At 42.1% G+C, this 14,623-nt stretch overlaps 1 protein-coding gene across 2 annotated transcripts in view; it reads right to left on the reverse strand.

Annotated features, from left to right (window-relative positions):
- ME3 (malic enzyme 3) overlaps positions 1-4,427 on the reverse strand; it is a 116,704-nt gene extending 112,277 nt beyond the window's left edge. The window contains exon 1 of one of the 2 annotated variants that reach the window (XM_041414158.1): positions 4,084-4,427. In XM_041414158.1, the coding sequence (XP_041270092.1) occupies positions 4,084-4,257 (174 nt within the window). In that variant the 5' untranslated portion in view covers positions 4,258-4,427. The remainder of the gene's footprint in view (positions 1-4,083) is intronic. The other variant, XM_041414157.1, reaches the window with a different exon arrangement.
- Positions 4,428-14,623: the final 10,196 nt, after the last annotated feature.

The raw sequence follows: 14,623 nt of genomic DNA on the forward strand, positions 1-14,623 counted from the left end.
TAAAGCTAGCCAACTGAAAACTCCAGCTGCAAGAGAAACTCCAGTTGTAAGAACTCAGTCCTGTGGATTTAGAGAGATTCACTACTTTGAAAACAGAATTCTGCCTCGATTTGATCTTGCCAACTAATTTCAGACACACTGCTCCTGTGCTCAGTATTAATTCTTTTAAAATCAAATCATTTTACAAATCCATCTAATTTTAGCTCTGTTTCACCACAGCTGCCAAGTGCAGCCGTGTGCAAGATCACACGATTTGTTTCTCAGCTGCAGTGGCAAATTACTGACACTGTTCAAAGAACCCTCAGTTAGCTCAATTTCAATCCCTGCAAAGCTGAAGGACAAACAACCTTTCTGCATTTTAATCATGTATACAGCAGTACATTCAAAAAATGCTGCAGAAACCTACAGCAGTTCTTTAAGGTTTGATTCTTACAGATCTAGACTAGTAATTTTGTTTTGTTGGGTTTTTTTTTTTTTTTTTTGGCAATTCATCATGACATTCCATGAAAAACAATGGAGAAAATGCATGCACATCAGAGGAGTAGAGAGTATTACGAGATGTACTGAGAGACCACAAAGTCAGATCCTTGCATTGCACTTGCAGGAAAGTTTAATGGATTATCTTAACCCTTCAAATAGGGCAATATCCTGCCACTCTGAAAACAAACTGTGACCTCCAGTGCTGCATCTGTTTGTGGTGGCAGATCTCCAAGCAGGCATGATTTATCTCAAAATTAGAACTTCCAGAAAAATGCAAGAAGTGTCATCAGCCTTCCAGTCAGATGTCATGAGCAAAGTTACAGTCAGTTTTGGACACAATAAGATTTTTGAGTCCCTGCAGGTGTGTGGTTGAGCTAGGGATTGTCCAGCTCAGCCTGTGTTTGTTCAAATACAAAAAAAGGCATATGAATTTGACAGAGTCCCTAGAAAAACTGGGAATCATAAAAGGCACATCTGAGATGAACAGAACTGCACAAATCTTAAGAACTGACAGCAGTGTCAGAGAGAACAGGACATGGACTTGACCACACCAAACACACGGCAGCTTTGATATACAAGGTAGTTGGTAAGGGAAGCCCCATCTTTCCTCCCAGGGTCTGAGCACTGAATCAGCTTTTCACAAGGCTGAGGTCCCACAGTAAAAGTTACTTGTTTCTGTCCAAGCAAGTCCAGTTTGCATTGGATTACCACAGAACACTCTTACCAGTGCTCTGCAGTTATCCGACATTATTAACATTTCTAGGTTTTCCGATTTTGCGGCGTTCGAGGTCTAGAAAAGAATTTCTTCATTAAGCACTTCATAAAAACATGTGACAAGTTCTTCTTCACCCTCTTGTTATTTCTGAGACTCCTCAGACAAATAACAACAATTGCTATTGCCTTTTAAAGCTGCAAGTACCTCTCATAAGAATGCTGATGTTTCCCAAGTCCTGTCCTTGGATTAAACATGGACTGTCACACTTCTCAACGCAAGGAAGAACAGTATTTGAATATCACAGTAGTAAGAAATGTAGTTCACAGTAAACAAAGACCAAAGGGAAGAAACAACTGCCAATTTATTAAATCCATAAATAGCTTTTGGATTTATTTTTCTTCTTCTTCTCAGGCAGCTTTGGAAACCAGGGGAACTTCTCAGAGGACAGCCTGCTATCACTTTTACTAATATTTAGGATATTACAGAGGACCTGCCAGCAGCGGATTTTGAGTCTGCTTCTTCTTCAAAGCACCTTCAACCTAGTAAGCAAGCAAAAACTTGGATCAATAACCTCAGACTGTAAATCTGTCTGCAATTCTGCTGAAGGGACAGTGTTCTTCATTGAATAAATACCACACACTTCACAGCTTCAGACTGACAGCTGAAACTTCATCCAAAACCTATAAAACAGCCATGGTATTGAATAAAGCAGCAAAATACTTGCTGCCCAAAGTCTCACTTCTGAACTTTTTTTTTTTTGAGGTTCTTGGACAGATGCAAGGACTATTCCCTGCAGAGCTGCTTGCAATCAGTTGAAAATTTAGATTAAAGTGAGATCCACTACAGAAAAACAGCAATAACCCCATGCCTGCATTTAGTTACCAAAGGGGTAAAGAGTAATTGCAATGTGAGGAGAGTACAACAGCTGAAAACCTACCTAAATTAGGGATCCCTAATTTTGATTTACACTGCTGCAGCACAGCAGACCAAAGGGCCACCAATCCCACACTGACAACACATGAACTGCCTGAAAAACACTGTTTCAGCTGAACACAGATAATTCTTCAGAGGCTACAATGAACTGCTAAGAGCCACAGAGAAATGGAAGCCTGTTTAGAAAAGTCTGGAAAGAGGTCACGAGTGTTTAGTAATGATGGGTTACCTAGGTGCATACACAGGCAGCCCTTATCTCTCTCCACAGATGTAAGCCATCTCTGTCTTGACTCGGATGCTGTGCAGGCGATTTATCTCAGTGACTGAGAAATGCAGCAAACAGCAAACACACAGGCTGGAGAACCAGCTGGGAGACTTCTCATGGCCAATTAAACACGGCACACTACAGTACATTTTTCCTTTAACAGGAACAGTTTTCTACCCTTCTCTCCACATGGACAAAAATTCCATTTAAATGTCAAGAAAAATACCTTGTTTCACTGGGAGGAGGGAAAACACTCAAGAAAAGCCTCAGTTCTGAGAAGTATAAAACAGGACATTAAGTAGTTAAAAATCTACTCTTTCATCAGCCAAACTCAACTGTTTGTGTGTTATTATTGCATTACATAGAGGAAAGGTCAAAGTATTAGTTTTTCAGTTCAAATCAGTATATGCAAGAAAATAAGAAACATTAGCTATGTCACTCTTTGTAACTACCATGAAGCACCCATCAAAACCTCTTAATGCCGACAAATTGCTGTAATTTATGACCTAGTTGGCAGTCCCTTTTCTCTTCAGCCTTACACACAGGCACTATATAATGATTCAAACCAGACTGCTTATCAAGTTGTTGCATATTCAGTAATACCCACTGTCAGTAATATTCAATGTCATCGCATGCCTTGGTCCTTTGGGATTCATCCCTATGGATGCTGAAATGGTACCAGAAGATGCAGCTCATCCTACACAAAGCTAGAGGTCATTCAAAGGGTCTCCAGTCTGGAAGACGACATAGGAGGCTCATGGAGTGGATAAACATGTACCAAGCATATGACAAGTCATAGCCCAATCAATCAATCAATCAATTTCAATATCATGTTTATTTAATAATGCTCATTTTAGGTAAATAATGCACTTGTAGTTATTTCTAGTAACATTAACAGGAGAAAGCAGTACCCAACATTATTGAGTCTGACATATTAGATCCCAATATTGGCACCCAGATTATTTTTTTCTCTTCAAATTATGAAAAGCAGTGTAGAGTTAAGTTATGGAGTCTCACTTCACATGCTCTGTAGACTTCACTCAAAACTTTCTCCAAAAGCATTTTTTTATTCTTATTATAACTGTATTATTAACGTTTCCACAGTATTGATGATAAACACATCTTCAGCCTGGCGAGATGTTGCTTTGGTAGTGGAGCACACACAGCTATGGATATGCTATGAAAGGAAGAGTGAAAACAAGAACAGCCACACATGCTTGTTTCATCATGAAGGTGTAAATGACCCATTTCATAGCTACATGCATTTAAAAAAATAAAATACATATATATATATATATATATATATAACTCAGATTTTGGTATTGGACTTTAAAGAGAAGTCGTATTTTCTCCATCCCAATTTTTGTGCTTTCAGGCAAACAGCTTCAGTTCCCAGGCAAGGTCACTTCTGCCCTACCCCGGCTCTGTCCGTGCCACTGCGGCAGCAGGACAGCGGTCAGGGGGAGGCAGGTGCCCGACTCCACAGGAGGCCGCAGCACCGAGCCAGCCGCTGGGCACCCATCACACATCCCGTGCTCCTTCCAGCTCAACCCACGGCCGCTCCCCCTCCCCAGCGTTTCACCCCTTTGGGACCGTCCCCAGGGAGCGATCCGGGCCTTCCCCACGTCCGCCGCCCTGCCCGAGGCCCGGGCCCGCACGCCCCTGCAGCACCCCGACCAAAGGCACCCACCTTGTTGAGGTGGGGGTTCCTGGTGATGTCGTAGCCTCGCTTCTTGACGGCCGGGGCGGCGCCCCCCGCCTGGCTGCTGCGGGCCCGGGTGACGGCGAGCAGGAGCGGCCCCCGGCCGGCCGCCACCATCGGCAGCAGGCGGCGGGCGCAGACCCCGCCGCACACCGGCACCATCGCCGCGCCGCTCCTGCCACAGGCAGCCCGGCGGGGCTGGGGGGGCGCGGCCCGGCCCGGCCCAGGCGTGCCCTGCCCAGGTGAGCCCGGCGCGGCGCACCCGCCGAAGCGAAAGGAAACCCAGGAAGGAGACCCCGCCGCAACCCCGCGGCGGCGGCCGCCCCTCCTCCGTTACCTGTTAAGGCTCAGCCGGCGGCGGCGGGGAGGGGGAGCCGGCCCGGGCCCGCCCCCGCCGGGGACAGCGGCACGCCCGCCCGGGACCCGGCGGGGGCAGCTGGGCTGTCCGGCCGCGGCCTTGCGGCGCTCGACCCGCTGTGTCCGCGCTGTGCCCGTGAGCCGCGATAAAGGCGGCGGGTGGGCGCCACAGCGCCTGGGGACCCTGGACAAAGGCACGGGACCTTAGCGGGACACGGAGCAGGACAGCGGAGCAGAGCCGCTCGGAGGAGTTAGTGCTTAAGGAGCATCTTCAAAGAACTTTTCAGTCCAGGAGTGTGAATAACCGTGGTTGGTTAGGAATTTCAAGCCGCATATAATCCATAAATTGCCTATGTGAAATTTATATACACGGTATATTGTACGTATAATGTATTTACCATGCATTTAGTTATATCATGTATATAACCTTTATTTCTTTATGTTGTAATTATATATTTGCTGAAGAAGACAGGTCCCTGCACTCCTTTTTCTTTTTCTTTTTCTTTTTTTTTTTAATAAATGAGCTCTTTTATCCTTTAAAATGGTGAAAGGGGCATCGCCACCAACACTACCATGACCACAGCTACTTCTGTAGAAAAACCAGTGCTCTGATTACCTCCCTAAACTGGAAGATTCATGTCCAATTTCATCTCAAAGTCAACGCTGCTTTCTGTACCTGCATCCCTCCCATGAAGTTCATGTCTGCTTTGCTAGAGGGACATTCTCCAGCTTATCGTTCTCTTAGTGTTGCTGTCTGCATGTGTATTTTTTAATATGCTTTAATATATTTGTTGATAAATTATACAGTCCATGCAGAAAAGAGTAGACTGCAGAGCAAAAGATGATTAGATGGATATGGTTGTTTTTCCTTGCCTTGCCTCTAGGCACTCAATAGAATAGACTGTTGCAATTTGATTCCACAGCCTTATGATTTCTCCCTAAAGAGCACATGGCTTCATGCATTGTTCTAGGTGTGTTCAGGATATTTACACCCCTGCTGTAGGCAATGATTATATTCAAACCTCATACTTGAGGACTGTGGCAGTTTCATAGCTACTGTGGGGGGGGGGGGGGGGGGGGGGGGGGGGGGGGGGGGGGGAAAGACTCCTGGAAGTAGTGCTGTCTGTCTGGTCTTTGGGTCTTTCTCTAAAAAATTGGTTATAAATGGAGACACACTCCTGGGAAGACCCAGATGGTGAAGAGAAGGAGTATGTGCATGACAGAGGCCAGAATATTATCAGGGAGTTTGTTAGTGCACAGAAGACACAAGAAGAAATATACTGCTGTTCTTACTTTATGTAGCTATAAACTGGAAAAATTCTAGAGATTTTGACCTCCTCAGGAACAATTTGCATAAAAGCCAAGTCAATATCATGCCAGCTTGCCAAAGCTTTCTTCCTCCCACCAGCCAGTTGGTACACCAGCCACCATGTCAGACCTCTGAGATCTTCGTGGCCTCCTCTGGACCTGCTCCAACAGGCCCACATCCTTCTTATGTTGGGGGTCTGGAACTGGATGCACCACTCTGGGTAGGGTCTCATGAGAGTAGAATAAAGGGGGAGAATCCCTTCCCTGACCTGCTGGGCACACTGCTTCTGATGCATCCCGGGAATGTCGGCAGGGAGAAATCATTTGCCTCTGGCTACAACAGATCAAATGGCAAAGATGGGAATTCCTACACAGCCCTTCTACAATGGATTGGCAAAAAGTGAGAACTGGGGAGTAAGGGAAGTGCTGTATCTGTAGAATCTCATTTCTAAATGGGCTGCAGAAATGGTTGCATATGTGATCTCCCATTATTGACTGCTGAGGTTATTGGGCAGGGCTATTTTTAACAAGTGCACAGGATTATAAGCATTTTTGGCTCATGCACACACTGCCACAAGAAGACATATACACATACGTATGCTTTTGACTTTATTGTTACTGTGTGGACTCTTTCACATACTTTATTTCTTTAATTCTAAAATTCTAGCTTATGTGCTTTTCAGAGCCGGGATGTATTATAAATTTATAGGTGTAAAATTAATTTTTTCTCTGCGGCCACAAATTATCTCCCTACTTTTGTGCAGCTACTGAATAGTGCCTTGCAGGGGCCATCTCATCTTTTATCTCCTGTTGGCTGACAGTAGCCATCAAACTGACTTTTTCATCTTAGTGAGAAATAAATTACATATGCTGGGCCTCTAAAATTTACCTGGCATTGCAAAATAAAGCCTGAATCTGATTTAGATTCATTATCTCCAAGCTGCAGAGTGCTTGCTGTCAGATGCACATGAATGTACTTCATGTAATGTGCAAGCCTCTCTTGAATGCAAATTGAATAAAAGAGATGGTCACATTCTTGATTAAAAAACTAGAAAGAACATTACAAAAAAAGCTATAAAAGCAATTAAATACACACTTAAATTAATCATTGAGGTCTTAGGATTTTTTAAGCTATTTTTCAGCAGCAGGAAGGAAACTATGATTGTGGAATGGGATTCCATATACACTTGGGGATTGGAGAGTTGCTGCAGAATGCAATTGAAATTACAAAGCATGTTACAAGATCCAATTTATTCCTCCAGTAATTTAAGAAACCTCTTTGTGCTGTGGCCTTGCATTTAACAGTTTGGCATCTAAGAGAATGCCAATGAAATACTATTTGAAGCTTACCAGAGAATGAATCTCTGACATATAAAGCAGAATTGTATAGTGTCTGTTCTTCCACGGCTTTATCTTTCCTCTCACGAAATTAATTGAGCTGCAGTTATAAACTTTCATTGTAGTGATTTTCAAATCAAATACCTTGAGAATTCCTGGCATTTTGCAGCCATGTGTCCCCTGGTTTATTAGATTTTGCACAGACTATATACTTTTCAGACTGTTAATTGAAATTCATTGTGACATGAGAAGCCTAACACAAGTGGAGTAATGAGTTTTGGTTGGGACCCCTCTGTACAACAAATAGTGGCTAGAACAACTGTAAGTGCTGTAGAAGAGTCTGGAGCCAACTAATTCACAGATGGAATCACAGAGTCATGTAGATTTGAAAAGACCTAAAATCATCAGGTTCCAACTTTACCTTACACTGCCAAGTCCACCACTAAACCATGTCCCTACACACTACATCTGTATGACTTCAAATACCTTCAGGGATGGTGAGTGAACCACTTCCCTGGGCAGCCTATTCCAGTGCTTGATCACCTTTCAGTGGAGAAATTTTTCCTAGTTTCTAATCTGAACCTGCCCTGGTGCAACTTGAGGCCATTTCCTCTGTTCTTGTCTCTTGTTGCTTGGTACGTGGGACTGACCCCACCTCACTGCAGCCTCCTTACAGGCAGTTGTTGAGCAGGTCCCCCCTGAGCCTCCTTTTCTCCAGGCTAAACACCCCCAGCTCCCTCAGCCACTCCCCATCAGACTTGTGCTCCAGACCCTTCCCCAGCTCCATTGCCCTTCTCTGGACATGCTTCAGCCCCTCAATGTCTTTTTGGTAGTGAGGGGCCCAGAACTGAACTGGTTGGAGCTGTGGCCTCACCAGTGCCAAGTAGAGGGGACAATCACTGCCCTGGTCCTGCTGGGATTTGAAGACACCACAGGAATCATTGTGCCAACCTTCCCCATGTGCAAGAAGTTATCTACATGATATTTAATCCACAAGGATTCACAAAAGTCTGTTTTGGATATAGCAGCCACAGAACTCTTCTGTTCACCTCCAGTGAACACAAAACCCAGTGTTACAGAGTGCCACAGATGCTGCCATAAAATAGCAGACCTCTGCAATGGGAGAACAAGCCTTATTACTGCAGCCTGTCCCATGCAGTGAAGTTCAGAGTTTTTTTTTCAATATAACTACGGTTAATGCCACTGTGCTAACTCCATATTGTCTCATACACATTACAGTTGGAGGGACATGCAGAGGATTCTTGTTTGTGGTCACATAGTTAGACAGTGATGGAGCTGGGAACAGGATCCATACATTCTGGCTGTCAGTCCCTTGCTTACTCTGTCTTTTATCACTAGGCTGCCTTTGTCACAGTTTACTTCCTTGCTCTCACAGTGTTATTCTTCAGCAGTGAGAGACTTCACTGTCATCCAGATAAAAAACCTCTGCAGTGATGCCTTAATCAGACTCCTGGACCTCTTTCTTGGCTTTGGCTAATTTTAAGTGATAATGATGGTGGTTTATCTCTTCAAATGAATAACAAGGATGGAAATAAACATACTTCAGTCAATAAATTCTCCCTTCCTCTCCAACACAAATGCTATCTTTTGGTTGCTCTTATGCTGTTTTACTCCCGTCTTACTACATACATCCTAAGCAGTGCAGTAACCCTATAGAGCACATGCATGATCCTCAGTGTCCAAAGTTTTGAAGAGGACAGAACAGCAAAGACAATGCACTCTTAAATATCTCAATCAATTTATAGTGATATGTAAGCATTTAATGTTGATTTATTTTACAAATAATTTTTTAATATGGATAGGCTTCAAGCTTCCTGTCATAGAAGGTGGCATAGATTTTGCAATTGGCTTCAACAGGACTTAAATAGTGGTATAGTCCAGCTATAAATTTTAGCCATACTTTAAATTTAAAAATGGTTCCATATACAGTGTAAGAGTACAATTTTCATCTAGCATGGTAACACTATTTTTGAGTAACATCGTACATATCTAAACAGAATGTTCTGAAGTCAAAAAAAGAGGTGATTTTTTTTTTTTTTTTTTGTTATTTGAAGGAGCACCTGACTGAGAGGATCATCTGACTGACATCCACCTGGTAATGTGGCACAAGTCTGATCTGGACCATTACTTCTGCTAGAAAACTTTGAGCACTTGAAAGATTGAATTAACAATATGGACTCACTAAAATGATGCTGAGTGAGACTTTGCAGCTTACAAAACAAAAAAATAAAAAAGAGGTGTCCCAATAATGTCTTGTGATATAAAAAGAGTCAAGGGGGTGATCAAAAACTCAGACACATGAACAAAAGCTGTTATGCAAGTTACTGAGGGATAAAATTACTGTGTCAACTGGTCCACCCATGCACATCCTCACTTACTGCTGCTGTGAAGGCAGTTCAGGGAGGGTTAACTATAACTGAAAGTGCACTACAGTGATCTGTGTTCCCTTCAGCCTCACTCAGGGAAACACACAGAGAGTTAAGGTGTTTCTGAATAGCTCACATTTGTCATGGTATGGAAATGTGTACATGTACAGCTGATATGCAGCAAGTTTAACAGTTCATGGCCACTAAAGTTGTAACAGTCCTCTCTGGCTGTAAAGCAACAATATATTTATCTTCATACCACAGTTTGGTCAGAGGAGCTTTAACTTTTCAAACTTTTTTATTAGTTTCAGACTAATATAAGGGAAATATTTTTTTATGATGAGGGTGGTGAAACACAGGAGCAGATTGCTGAGAGAGGTGGTGGATGCCCCATCCCTATAAACATTCAAGATCTGTTTGGACATGGCTCTGAGCAGCCTGACCTAGTTGAAGATGTCCCTGATCACTCAGGGTTGTTGCCACGGGATGGCTTTTAAAGGCTCCTTCCAATTCAAACTGTTCTATCATTTTATAATTCTATTTATTTCAGGTCATGTTCTGACATTCCTAAGTGTTCTGGGGCAGTATGAGTCTATATGATGAAAGAACAGAACTGTGTGAGAAACTTTTAATCAGAGAGGATAGTTTTACTTCATAAGTGTATTCATTGGCATCTTTCACAATGGAATTTTCAAATGTTTTAATTGTATGTGTGAAAAGGCAAGGTTTGAGAATAGCTATTTTTGAACATTGAGAAATGAGAAAATAATACCAGATTGTGCATAAGTGTACATTCTGAAAATGGCTTCAGAGCCAGGTAAACCTGGATAACATTAAAAAAAATATTGTGAAGAAATCTACATGCCTACATGCACAGAATTTTTTCACTCATCTTCTACAACCTTCATTTTTTGAATATCATTCCTAGAAGACAAGGCTTACTAATGTTAGGTGGAGCACTTTCCAAGTGCTATATTTATATAATGCTCTTTATACTCATCCCTATCCCAAAGAGTATCTTAGCAGGCAAGTCTCCAATAAGAACTGTAGTAGGAGTAAGGATTGGAAGAATTCTGTTGAAATTTCTGGAAGAAATCTGTTGAAAATTTCTCAGGCTGCTAGAGAAACTGCTGCTGGTGTGGTACAAGACCCCCTTAGAATTCTGCTTTAACTTGGCTGGCCTCTCTATAATTGTATTAGCTCTGCCATTAACAATCAGGAGCTATCAAGTGAAACTGCAACCATGGCCTCCTGGTGAAATCATCTCATTAGTGCTGCATCCAAAAGCCTGCCTCCTTTAAACTCTTTGGGAAAGGGAAAACACTGGCACAAAATTTCCAAGGGATAACCAGTTCAGAGAGGGCACAGCCTCTCACTGACATTGCTGTGCATCCAGTTATGCATGACAGAGCACTTCAGAGCTCTATTGATGAAATACAGGGCTGATAAGCAAAGTAAACAGCTGAAAGTGAGAAGTAGCTTGAAAGGTCAGTTACGGAACAGGTACAGATATCCTCAGCTGCCAGCACACTCTCCTACCTGGAGCAGAGCTCTCAATCTTGCTGCAATTAAAAAAAAAATATATGTAAGGTCAGTTTTGCATAGTCCTATGCAATCATAAAATAATCTTTTTTAAAAAGTGACAGGCTTCAAATCATGTGGCATAAAAACATGTTATTTACATAAGTAAAGCAGAAATGTTTGCTGGTTTTCTCAATTAAGTGCTCTTCCTCAGCATACAAAGGTTATCAAAATTTTTATCTGTTCATCAAGCCTTCAGTTAATTCTCTAACTTCCAAAATAATCTTCCAAAAAGACTTTGGGTCTGATTTTAGGAGACTTTGAGTCTCTTGGGCATCTTAAAATAAATGAGGGCTAACAGTTTTGAAGTCAATGGGCCTGTATTTTTGACTGATATAAATCAGCATAGCTTTTTTTTACATTTCTCTTATTTGCACACTAGCAGAAGCTTAGCAGCCTTGTATCACTGACCTTATCTCTTCATTCCAAACAAACAGCGTTTCTCCTAAGTGCTTGTAGTCAAAAGTACCTATTTATTGCAGAGACAGGAAAACCAGAAAGTGGGAAATGAACACTTTAAAAGGCCATTTAATGAAAGCACAGGAGAACTTGCACTGCTAAAAGTAAACTATATTAGATGGTTCACTGAGAAAAATCTCTCAGATACTCTGCTGAGAAAATTTGACAGTTTGGGTAATACACTTTATTTCATAGAACCTGCATACCTGAGACAGCTGTAGGAAGGAATTTTAATCAGTGTGTTCATTTTCTAATCAAAGCTGCTGCCCATCATTAAAAATAGTGGCCTGCCAAGTTCCAGCTGCAGCTCAGCTTTGCACTGAGGCTGCTGGGAGCTGGGCAGACATGCTTCTGCTGACTCTGCTCTGAGAAATCAACTTCTGGCAAAGGAGGTGGACAGCAGCTGGCTCTGCTGATGTTGTAAACTTCTGCAGCACAAGTTGCCAGTTCTGTGTGTCAGAGAGGGGTGTTGTTGCCTTTTTTTTTTTTTGTTTTTGTTTTGTTTTGTGTTTTTGTTGTTGTTGTTGTTGTTGTTTTGTTTTTGTTTTTGTTTTGTTTTTTGGGTTTTTTTAAGAGGAGGGAGAAGACAGCAATTAAAACATTGAACCAGGCAGCAATGAGTTTGGGTTGTTTTTTTTTTCTTTTGCAAATAGACATTCTTTTGGTCACAGTGGCGAATTGTGACATGGCAAAGGGGATGAATGAATTAGTAGGCAAAGTAAGAAGAGTCTCTATTTGTGGCTGTAATGTGCAAATGCTGCCAGCACATCCATACGGGCCCCATGCTGAAGTCTAGGAGGCTTCCAAAAGCTTTTTAACCCATGGCAAATGCCACATGTGAAAGTTAATGCTTTCTAAATTGCTGTTTAATACAAGGGAAAAACAGATCATTGTAATGGTGAACATAATTTATGCCATAATGAATGCTTCTAAATTAAGAGGAAAGGGTGTAGCAAGCCACAGGTCCATCCCTAGGGAGCTCAGACTAACTCTACTAACACCTATTGGCATGTGCAATGCTGATGAATAAGCTCATTCTCTAGGGCCGAGTGGAGACAATCCATCACCGATACAGAGAAATCTGCAAGCAGTAAAGATTGCAGTGGGCAATTTATTAGTGAGGAGATGCTTCCCAGGAATTACAAAAGGCAATTTGATAACAAAATAACTTCATGTCCAAAACTTCTATCAAAATCAACGTAAATGTCTGTTTCCCAACAACACTAGAGACAGCAATGGAAAGAATCACAGGGGAGAAAGGTAGAGACATTCCCAGTTCAAAGTGCATGCACAAATTATAGATAATCTCTAAAATCTGAAGAGCTGCTGAAATCCAAACATTTCCACAGGATACATGATGCACCTAGCAGCAGTGTGTGGGTGGACAGGCTATGCAGTAGCCTGTAAGAAGGAAATGTACAGCATATTCACCATAATGCATCCCAGGAGATTTCTGGACTTTTAGCAGTATAGTAGCAGTATTTTTACATTTTTGAGTTGTACTTTTGATCCCAAGGTACTCTGATGTTATTGTTTTCAACACAAACAAGTTTACTTGCTGCTGACAGTGCTGTAGGATACAGTGTTCAGCAGCATATGAAAAACTTTAACCCAAATGAATTTCATATTCATATTCCATATTTCACTGAAATGGAGCTGTGAATGTCAACATGGACAGCTCCTAAGAACCCTCTCTTTTTCCACTACAACAGAATATGTAAGAGTTCAGTGCAGGGAGCAACTGAGGGTTAGTGGGACAGATTCTCAAAATTGAACCACCAGAATAATAAAGAGGAAACAGATACCATATTTTTATCACAAGACAAACTATCGCTTGCACAAGTGTATAATTGCCAATGCAGTGTAATAAAAAATTGTATAACACAACAAAAAGAAAGAAGAACATTTGAAGCCCAAATTATACAAATGCTCCTAAAAATTAGATGTTGCTTAACTGCTGAAAACAGGAGGGATAGTCTAAGGTAGGTGAGCATAGTCTAATCTTGAGCAAACAAAGATATCACCAGAGGCCACTTTCTCCCATCCTAAAATCAGCACCCCAGGGGGTGTGAATCATCAGCTGGGAAGTGCCTCACTCCTCTAATCCTAAAGAATGGAGGTGCATCTTCAAACTGCTGTCTTATATTTAAACATGCAAAACAAACTAGGATTAACCCTTAGAATCCACTTGTAATGATCCCAGCTCATATGCCTTGTTCAGTACAGTTTATAAGTCGTGTACAAACAGTTTATAAACAATTGTATTTCTCTCACTGAAGCTGGCTGCCTCTGTTACTGTGTATTCACATCAGTATTCTCTGACAAAAGCTAAACTTTTCCTGCAGCAAGAGAAGGGTCTCTACTGACAGCTAACTCCCAGTCAGGTGCCTTATCTGTAGTCGTGACATCTTGATAACTTGAAGGATTAAACCTGAAAAAGAAGGTCTACGTGTGTGCTGGAAGGAGGGAGGAAGGGAAGAAGAAAAACAGAAGCAAAATTGCTTTGGAGTACTAAATGTGCTGGAGCCTCTGGTATGACAGTTTGTGTACCAACAGCCATAACCAAGGTGCAGACAAATCCTTGCAGCCTGCCAGGCTTCTCCCTGGTCCCAGTACAGGCAGATACAAGAGACCTTCCCCTTCCCACTCACATTACCTAAAACCTGGATGCTTATTGACACTTGGCTGTATTTCAGAGCCTGTGTGAGTCACTGAGCGAGGGTTTATTACTCATTGCTGAGCAATAGCTCAGGAATTAGGAGCTCTGGGGTTCATGTGTCGGTGGTCACTGGGTATGTGATGTTAAATAGGGCAGGTTTGCCTGGGAACCCTCCGAGTCATCCCTGGGAACCCTCCAAGTCATCCCTCTTTTCCTTCCTTCCATTTATTTATTTATTTAGTTAGTTAGTTTTCAACAGGGTTCACGGACAGGGTGTTCCTGCTTTCTGGGTTATTTTGTTACCCAAGGGTGAGCAAGAAGACAAACTGTGCAAGAAAATGGATTTTATTCATTGTGGGAAAGTCAGTGTATACAGAGGGAGAAAATGTGTTCCACATTCTCTCCACATGATGAATCTACGATTCATGTGGAGATAAAC

This window comes from Onychostruthus taczanowskii, unplaced genomic scaffold (genome assembly GCF_017590055.1).
Source record: "Onychostruthus taczanowskii isolate IOZ18803 unplaced genomic scaffold, ASM1759005v1 scaffold44, whole genome shotgun sequence".
In the NCBI taxonomy this organism is placed as follows: Eukaryota; Metazoa; Chordata; class Aves; order Passeriformes; family Passeridae; genus Onychostruthus; species Onychostruthus taczanowskii.